General features: G+C 33.3%; 2 protein-coding genes across 2 annotated transcripts; both read right to left on the bottom strand.

Moving 5' to 3' along the window:
* Positions 1–358: 358 nt before the first annotated feature.
* On the bottom strand, positions 359–2,624 carry LOC145159195 (uncharacterized). The gene is made up of 2 exons (XM_079078128.1): positions 2,463–2,624; positions 359–1,505 (listed from the first exon to the last, which is right to left on the bottom strand). Exon 2 carries the CDS (start codon positions 1,501–1,503, stop codon positions 445–447), a length of 1,059 nt encoding a protein of 352 aa, XP_078934254.1. The 5' UTR covers positions 1,504–1,505; positions 2,463–2,624; the 3' UTR covers positions 359–444.
* A 2,847-nt stretch (positions 2,625–5,471) lies between these two features.
* LOC145159194 (uncharacterized) lies at positions 5,472–7,298 on the bottom strand. The gene is made up of 2 exons (XM_079078127.1): positions 7,191–7,298; positions 5,472–6,663 (listed from the first exon to the last, which is right to left on the bottom strand). The coding sequence occupies exon 2, from the start codon at positions 6,659–6,661 to the stop codon at positions 5,588–5,590; it is 1,074 nt and encodes a 357-aa protein (XP_078934253.1). The 5' UTR covers positions 6,662–6,663; positions 7,191–7,298; the 3' UTR covers positions 5,472–5,587.
* Positions 7,299–10,335: the final 3,037 nt, after the last annotated feature.

The following is a 10,335-nucleotide window of genomic DNA, read 5'->3' as shown; positions in this document are numbered from 1 at the left end:
TTTTAGGTACGACCCAATCCAAAAGTCACATACCAAACCAAATTGGATGTAAGCACCAAAACAACATCTACTTTTACACTTAACTTCAAATTCTCCAATACGTTATGTCTAAACTACAATAAAAAGGAAGAAATTCTAGTGACTAGCCGTGGTTGGCATTGACCATGGTGCATTAATAATCTAAGGGGTTCTAAAAGTGAAGAGAATTTTAGCAGATATCAAAGGAAATGATTATAATACCGCACCCATAAAAAGGCACCATCATCTCAATCATAAAAAAGCAAAGAGATAAAACTGAAAATTGTATATAAATTAAACCATATGCATTAGCCACACATCTCAAAGCAAAGGACGAGGATTAAAACAAAAACGTAAATCGCAAAATCCAAATTCACTATCGATATGGTTCTCAACAAATGCAAAAAAGGTTAGAGTGATAACATGTCATGATGACTCATCTAAGAGATTAACATTCAAACAATCATGTGGGAAATACCACCACTCATCTGCAGGAAAAAACCTGCCATGTCCACCTCCATTAGTAACATAATATCTCGGGTACTGTGACCAAGGCTCGACCCACAACTCTGGTTTAACAGCAGCACTATGACCCGCTTGACTCATAAAGAAACCATGTTCCTCTCCTGTATCTTGAAAAGGAACCCATTCCATTTTGCCAGAGTCTAGTTTATAAACACTGATCACATCTGCATATGCTGAGCTTACCGTCACATAAAGGTTTTCACCGCAACTTACAAGCTGTGGAAAAAATATGTCTGACTCGTGCTCGGGCTCATCCAGAAGAATCTTGGTTTCGAGTAACGTCACTCTGGGCTCAGGATTGAGTGTGAGTTCACATAAATGATAATTATAAGAGTTTAAAGTATATATCTTCCCCTTAAAAACATGTAAATCCTTATAATAGGTGAAGTCGAAAGTGGAGGAAACACAATTCCATGCTCCCTCATCCTCTATAGAAAACCATATTTGCTTCTTTGCTAACATAACAAGCACAAACTTAGATATTGAAGGTGAAAAGACAAGAACGGAAGTGATGTAATCATCAGGAGCGGGAGGGAAATTAAGTTCACGTCTAGTGATAGGATTCACAAGCCAGAAGTCCTTTGTTTTTATCCTGAACAAGATCAAGTATCCACAAGTTAATCCAATACAGTACATTCCAGCAGAATGTGTTAGTGCGGTTTTGAACTTTCTTCTTTTATAGTCCTCTAGGCAGAATTTCTTATCCTTATTATTACTACGGGGAGGGATCCACATCAGCATTGGTGGTTTGGATGCCATAAAACTTTTCCTGTTACTGAGTGCTACTGATCTCCATGACTTACAAACACCACTAAATGCAAGAAAATCGATGACTCCCAGTTGCATCATAACTAATAAAAGCACATCATGATTGAGGTATGACCAAGATCCCACATCATCAGTCTTGATAGTCTTACTGCTAGATGCGCCATCTTCATTCTGGTTTCTAGTCATAGTCATTCCTAAGCTTGCAAAAGACAAAATAAACATTCTTTGGTAAAATGCAAATTGCACATAATCATACAAAACTTGTAAACAAAGAGAAAACGTGCACATAAATTAACAGAATCTGCATATGAAAACAAACACAAAATATCTACAGACTACAGCATATAAAATCTAATTAGCAGTTCTACAGATGAATGCTATTAATAAAGAAAGGGTAGATCAAGTATTTAGCCACATGGTAAAAATGTTTTTTCATATCTCAATGTTTCTTGTAATCAGAAGCAAAATACAAAATTCATATAAATCATGTATTCATATAATAACTTTATTACTTGTTCTCAACTAGTGTTAATGCGTTATCTTTAAAGCTAATATGAATCAGTTTTTTGATGTAAAATTACGGTTAAGAATAAACTAATAGATGCTGAATGCACATGAAGGAGCACAAGTCGACATCATTGATAGATTGCCAACACACCATTTGGATTGGTCTGTTCTGGGGTAACATCTAATCACCCTGAAACGAAGGTATTAATGGATCAAGATTGTATTTTTATTACTTATTATCAGTAGCATCTATTTACCACTTTTCTTGAAAATATCATCTTAATTGATCTAGTTGATCAGAAACCTTGCAACAGATTGTCATCAACCAATTTTCACGGGTTGCACATAATGAACAACATAAAACACATAGATATTACACAATATTAACACAGAAATCGTACATAAGCATACACTTGTAACAACACAGCAAGAATAAAATCAATAACAAGCCCTACATCGATCTTGACAGAATTTCAGACAAGAAATAGATACCAAACCAAATGTTGACAGGAATTGGATACCAGACCAGGAATTCAGCCAGGATTCAGATTAACTGATGTGCTTTAAACACTAATTAGACACTAATCGAACAACTAATTGCAACTGCGTCATCAAATCCGAAAAGCAAAAAGAAAGTGACTTACCAGGAGATTGGAGAAGGCAAGACTGTAGCTGGTGCGCCGCTGATTGGAGGTGTGGTGAAGGGTGGGAGATAAATTGCAACTGTCGACTTCTCGTGAAGAAGAAGCGTGGAGTCTGCTTTGGACGAGGGGACTGTGAACGAGGGATAGGTTTTGGGGTATTAATGTAATTTACCTTAATAAGTTATGAAAAACTGTGTTTCGAAGGGTTTTAAAGAGTTTCAAAAAGCCATTTTCTATAAGCACTTATCAATATCCAAATTCCAAAACCTTTTAATTTAGGGATAATGACCGGAAAGGTAATGGATTTTTTATTTTGTTCACATTTACTCGCTAAACTTTTTTTCGTTATTTATTTATCACTTAACTATTGAAATTGTTCACATTTTACCTTTATGACCGGTAACAACCGGTCATAAGCGTAAAATTCGAACAATTTCAATAGTTCAGTGGCAATAGATAACGAAAAAAAGTTTAGTGATGAAATGTAAAAAAAGTTGAAAGTTCGTTTCCCTCTCAAATTATCCTAATATTATATCCCGAAAAAGATATAAAAAACGAATTGTTTCATCACGCTCCTTAAGTTGTTCCTAATTATTTCTAGTTATTAAGGGCTACCCAAAAAATATGTTGTTTTTAGTTCATAAAGTTATATCAATTTAGTTTTGACCTTAGACACCTAATCTAACATTATTGGCTACCAATAGGGTGTTTTGATTCTATCGGAATATCGATGCTCAACTTCATGTTTGAGCTGATTGAAGTTAATTTGAAATCTTTATAAAGACGACATCCTTAATGTAATCCAATAGTTATTGATAACAGATTTAAAATTGATGTTGCCGCTTAGTTTCATTAAAGAATCAACTTCTTTTCCTCTCTCAGATGTTGGTTAGTCCGTTGGACAGATTCAGTTTATATTTGACTCTGTGTGTTTCCTGTATAAAACTGGTCAAGAAAAGCTATTTTGTGTATGTTTAAAGTAAAAATATCATATTTTTCTTAATCGTTTTTTCTTCTTAAATGAAAATAAGACGCTTTAAACTCACAGACAATTTAATACTATACCATTTTATTTTTAAAATACAATCGTTAAAACGAAAAAAAATTAAAATAAAAAATTTCTAACTAGCGAGGGATAATTCCTATAATAACTTTTTACATACGATGTTACTTTTGAAACTGTAATATAATATGAACCATTTATGTATCTATATATTTGACCGTATGTATGTGTTTGACTGTATGTATGTTTTCAACTTTATGTATGTATATGTTAACACAAGTTACATAAGAAAAATTAAAAAGAGTAATAATATTAAAAATAATTCTAAATATATGTTGTGTGTAATATGAAAATTTCAATATCTTTTTTAATAGTAAATATACTAATATGATGTATGTCAATACATGAAGTATAACAACATATATAATGTATCAATGTATGTATCTATTCTTTTATAAACAACATATATGGTTTAATGTATGTCAATTTATATGTTGCATAATTTTATAACACAAAATTCATACAAATATTAGGATAATTTTTATACATATAATATTGTATAGTTTTATAACATAAAACTTATACATATAATATTGGTTTCGTTTTTCCTTTTTTTTATATACCTTTTTCGGGGTATAATATTAAGATAATTTGAGAGGGAAACGAACTTTCAACTTTGTTGACATTTAGTCACTAAACTTTTTTTCATTATCTATTTGCCACTAAACTATTAAAATTGTTAGCATTTTACCCTTATAACCGGCTGTTACAGGTTATAAGGGTAACATATGAGTAGTTTCAATAGTTCAGTGACAAATAGATAATGAAAAAAGTTTAGTGATTACATGTGAATAAAGTCGAAAGTTTATTACATTTTCAAGTCATTATCGCTTTAATTTATAGGCAGGGGCGGCCCTATAGGGTACGGGTTTAGATCACTACTCCATTTCGGTTTATATATATATATATATATATATATATATATATATATATATTCTATCCGTCTCAAAATTATTGTTTACGGACAAAAAACATACAGATTAAGAAAACATTAAATACTTCTATTTTTTGTTGCATTTAATTCTATCTTTTTATTGTATTTAATTTTATGATAGGTTAACCAAAAAGAAAAATGGACTATTAATACGGGACAAAGATAGTATTGTATTTAATTCCATATTTAGACATATTTAATTCAAAAAGGTAAAAATATTGATGAAAACAATGAAATTTTTACTATTTTCTACATGCTACAGTTTATCATTTTTTTTATTTATTTTATATTATAGATAAAAATTTTGTATATATAAGTAGCCTAAATTATAAAATCTCATGAGTATTTACAAGCGTCAAATGTACCACAAAATATTTTTTATTATTATGGCAAATAAAAGAGTGTCACTAAAGTCTTAAAGTGTGTAACTAAAAGTAGCATGAACTTTTAAATTGAATGAGGATTCAACGGCACAAAATATGTACCACAAAAAACTTTTATTCCGCTGTGACAAATAAAAAAGTGTCACTAAAAGCCTAAATACCTGCAGCGATAAAAACTAAAAGTGTCACTAAAGAGTTTCAGTGAGAGCATTTCTAGTGGCAGTTATTATGTGCGCCGCGGATTGTCTAAGAAGCCTTTAGTGGCATTATTTTGGGTTTTTAGTGGCACATTTTGTGTGCCACTAAATGACATATTTTTTGTAGTGATATGAGTGCACATTTATTAATCAAGATAGAAAATTGGATTTAAGCACAGAAATAGTATCTACTTTTACACTCGTCTTAAAATTCTCCTATAAGTTATAATTGACCATGGAGCATTAATAATCTCAGGGGCTCTAAAAGTGAAGAGAATTTTAGCAGGTATCAAAGAAAATGACTATAATACCGCACCCATAAAAAGCGCCATCATCTAAATCATAAAAAGGCTAAGAGATCAAACCAAAAATTGGATATGAATTAAGCAATATGCATCAGCCACACATTTCAAAGCAAAAGACGACACCATATCACAGGAGATAAATATAAATAATAGTTGTGCCCCTGATAATGAGAAGATAAACTGCAAAGTCCAAAATCACCACCAATGGTTCTCGACATATACAAAAATAAGAGAGGTAATAAGTCATGATGACTCATCTAAGAGATTAACATTCAAACATTCATGTGTGAAATACCACACCTCATCTGCAGGAAAAAACCTGCCATGTCCACCTCCATTCGGAACATCATATCTCGGGTAGTGTGACCAAGGCTCAGCCCACAACACTGGTTTCACAGCAGCACTATGACCCACTTGGCTCATATAGAAACCACGTTCGTCTCCTGTATCTTGAAAAGGCACCCATTCCATTTCACCAAAGTCTAGTTTATAAACATTGATCTCATCTCTGAATAATCCTTCCATCAAAATCATGTAAAGGTTTTCACCACAACTTACAAGCTGCGGGGAAAATATGTTCAGATCATCCAGAAGATTGTTGGTTTCAAGTAACGTCACTCTAAGCTCAGGATTGAGTACGAGTTCACATAAATGACCGTTATTAGAGTTTAAAGTATATATCTTCCCCTTAAAAACATGTAAATCCTTATAAAAGTTGAAGTCAAAAGTGGATGAAACACAATTCCATGCTCCCTCATCCGCTATAGAGAACCATATTTGCTTCTGGGCTAAGATAACAAACACCAATTTAGATATTGAAGGTGAAAATACAAGAACAGACGCGACGCCTGATACATAATCAGACACCCAAGGGGCAGGAGGGAAAAAAAGTTCATGTCTAGTGATTAAATTCACAAGCCAGAAGTCCTTGGTTTTTATCCTGAACAAGATCAAGTAACCACAAGTAAATCCACAACAGTACATTCCAGCAGAATGCGTTAGTGTGGTTTTGAACTTTCTTCGTTCATGGTCCTCTAGGCAGCATTGCCAATCCTTATTAATACTATCAGAGATATTCATCAGCATTGGTGGTTTGGATGCCATAAAACTTTTCCTGTTACTGAGTGCTACTGATCTCCATGATTTGCAAACTCCACTGAATGCAACAAAATTGATGACTCCCAGTTGCATCATAACTAATAAAAGCAGATCATGGTTGAGATATGACCAAGGTCCCACATCATCAGTCTTGATAGTCTCACTGCTAGATGCATCATCATCATTCTGGTTTCTAGTCACTCTCCTTGTCATATCCATTCCTAAGCTTGCAATAGACAAAACAAATTGCACGTAATATTACAACACTTGTAAACAGTAAAAGAGAATAATAACGAAAATGAACAGGATCCGCATGTGATAACAAACACAAAATAATTACAAACTACATCATATACAATCTAATTACCGGTTTACTTCACAAAGAAAGAGTAGATCAGCTATTCAGCCACATGGTAAAAATGTTCCTTTATGAGCCAAACAAAGTTCTGACTACAGCGATATCTTTCTTTACCCTAAGGCTTTTTCCTATGTTTATGCTTCTTGTAATCCGGAGCAACAGTAACAAATTCAAACAAACCCTAAATCAATTAAAAGAAACACTACATCAATTATCCAACTATCATCAGCCATCATATATAATCAAAAAAACTTAAAGACCAAATGATGACATAATCAAAACATTTCAGGTAACATGAATACTTATCACAACAAACGAAACTCAAATTAGTAAACGGTTCAAAATGCATTTCATGAAACACATAAAGATAACCAAATCGTCTAAACTAACCTGAGTGACGCCCGATCAAATAAACTCCGATTTGAAAGAGAATCAAAAGATCGAGAGTGAGGGTGAGATAGCGTGGCAAAAGGGAATAGCGAATACCGCGTTTTGGGAATTTTGTCTTCGTTAAATTTTAAGCTAAGGAGTAAATTACATATTTGATCCGTATGGCTTTCCAAAATTCACAACTTTGGTCCTAGTATTGGACTTTGACCTGGTTTGTACTTCTGGTCCATAGTCCTAAAAAAAATCATGACAAAATTTCAAAAATGGTTCATGTGGTTTTTGAAAATATCAAGTTTAGTCCCTAAGTTCAAAAAACCTTACAGATCGTCCCTGTGGTTTCAAAACTTTTAACATTTGGTCCTTTCGGCTCACTCCGTTACCATTTAGCCGTTAAGTCAGGGACATTTTTGTCATTTCATTACCCAGGGACCATTTATGAGGTTTTCTATTACTTTTTTTTAAATAAATAAATAAATTTAATATGCAAGGGTCCCACCTCTCTCTCTCTCTCATATGTCCATTTTCGTCCTAGAAAATCTAGGGGCGGGTTGAGATCCAAATTATCTGTCTGTGGAAACCTCTGTAGAAACCGGTCCTTTTGATCCTTCTCGTCAATAAGATATCCAAAAACACCCCTGTTGTTTCTTGATCCATCAGTGCATCTCTTGAAGCCACAACTCCGGCGACAAGGCTTAACAGCCAAAATGGGAGCCACCGGAAAACTGACTCCCTCAATTTGTTCGCTCTTCCTGTCGAGCATCAACAGTCGAACACCCCCACTTGTTGTTGAACTGCTTTGCTCCTCCTTCCCTCGCTACCACTGTTGTCAGCATCAGATGAGATAAACCAAACACACATCAAGAGCTTGCTTTTGGTACGTATCTATCTATTTTTCTTGTTGAACATCCATGAGCATCATCATCATCATCATCATCGAACCCACCACCGAACACCATCCCCCCCTTCTCTTCCCCTTCGGAACCTCCGTGTACGACGATTTAGACACAAAATGCAATCTCTAATAACAAATTTAGATCCAGATGTAAGTATGGAGTCGGTGGATTTTAAACCCATATGAAATATTTGATCCTGGGTTCACTTTTTTCTATTTAGATTCGAGCAAATTGATTTAACTGTGGAGAAAGGTCATACGATGGTCCATAGCTAGAAATTACATATAGCTGGGTGATGGAGTGGCAGTGGTTTTCCATGGGAATACCAATCAAGGTACAAGCCATCTAAGCACCTCCAAATCTTGGGTTTTTAGTTTCCAAGTTTTGATTTTGGTTACCAGATATAAAATGAAGATGAAGTTGATGCTTTTGGTTATCTGGCATAAACGAGAGAGAGAGAGAGAGAGAGAGAGAGAGAGAGAGAGAGAGAGAGAGAGAGAGAGAGAGAGGTGGGACCCTTGCATATTAAATTTATTTATTTATTTAAAAAAAAGTAATAGAAAACCTCATAAATGGTCCCTGGGTAATGAAATGACAAAAATGCCCATGACTTAACGGCTAAATGGTAACGGAGTGAGCCGAAAGGACCAAATGTTAAAAGTTTTGAAACCACAGGGACGATCTGTGAGGTTTTTTGAACTTATGGACTAAACTTGATATTTTCAATAACCACAGGGACCATTTTTGAAGTTTTGTCAAAAATCATCTTATCCTTTTTAATATTTTTTATTATAAGCCATAAAAACTGTTTTTCCATTCCTTTTTTTTTTGTCTGGGACATTAATCGTTTTCATCGGTAGTCATACAATATCACTTACATTTTACTCTTCTGGTTCATTTAATTGCATGTATTAAGAGACTGACAAAATATCTTACCAAAATCAAAATTTAAAGCCCACCAAACCACACACACCTATCTCATATTATCTTCACGGAGAGGAGCCGGAAGGTACCTACCAAAAAGGAATGTAGAGGCAACAGGGGAATAAGTATTTGAATTATCTGGACACTTTCTTTTAAATTATTTCTCCCGTGAGTATCTGGTTCTCGACAAATCTACTCAATTGTAGTTACATTATTCATATAAAGTTGTTCATTTTTTTTTTCTATAGACAATGCATTTGGAGCAATATAGATTGAGTTGTTTATTATAGCATCCTATTTTGAAGTACATTGCTATTTTTTCTAAAGTTTTAATTGAAGTATAGTATTTGCAAAAATAAATAAATAAATAAATAAACTATCAGATGATTTTAGTTTTTATCTTATTTACTAAGAGATTGTATACTCTAATTTATAAAATAATAGTAATAGTAATAGATTAACACAAATGAAACCACACAAAAAATCTATTGAAGCTTTGTTATTCAATACCTTCTTTAAAACATCAGATGTCAAAGGAAAAAAAAAAAAAAAAAAAAAGAATTGTTATCACCGACTTGGTAGCTTCTTGATTATGAGTGTGTATCAAAAAGCTATTTGTCATGTATAACTAAATTACATATAAAATGACCGTACCATCATGTTAAAAATGACATAGCAACAAAAACACTTGGCACAAAATCCTAAAGAAATCATCGTTTTAGATAAATGTATTGAAAGTGCAATATGATTTTGAATAAAATGATTTCGAAAACCATAAAAAGATGAAACTTTCAGTTATTCATATAGACAATCTCACCTGTGAAATCAAGACTAAGTAGTTAAACCATTCAGGCACCAATATCATAGGAGCAATATCATAATACTCGACACAAAATATTATGTTCTTCCCACAAATATAAACACTTCTTTCATATTTTTAAACCATTTAGACATCATATCATAATACTCAATAATCGCAAAATCCACAATATATAGCTCTTCTTAAATTTAACAGAAGCATTCAAATTTTAGACTTTAATCAAAAGTTATTATCTTGAAGTGACTGGCTTGCAACTGCATCAAGCTCCACCTACGTCCAGATAATTTGATAACAACCATAACTATGAGCAAGTTGGTACACATACTTATGCATGGAACTCGACGGACTTTTCTGTTTTCAAATCATAAACTCTATAAAAGAACATGTCAATTCAAATTTTAAGGACAAGTCGGCACATTTAAACACTATTAACGATGGTTACACAAGTAAGTAGACACTCCTTGATATGTCAAGACACAGCTATATGTTTGTGACCAAAATTCAAGAA

This window comes from Lactuca virosa, chromosome 2 (assembly GCF_052849685.1).
Source record: "Lactuca virosa cultivar CGN04683 chromosome 2, Lactuca_virosa_CGN04683_v6, whole genome shotgun sequence".
NCBI classification, from domain to species: domain Eukaryota; kingdom Viridiplantae; phylum Streptophyta; class Magnoliopsida; order Asterales; family Asteraceae; genus Lactuca; species Lactuca virosa.
The sequence above is the reverse complement of the archived record's forward strand: the minus strand, read 5'-3'. Positions and strand labels throughout refer to the sequence as shown.

What these genes read in the sequence shown, in the direction of transcription:
- LOC145159195 (XM_079078128.1), bottom strand. Translation starts at nt 1,503, where the DNA reads ATGACTATGACTAGAAACCAGAATGAAGATGGCGCATCTAGCAGTAAG.
- LOC145159194 (XM_079078127.1), bottom strand. Translation starts at nt 6,661, where the DNA reads ATGGATATGACAAGGAGAGTGACTAGAAACCAGAATGATGATGATGCA.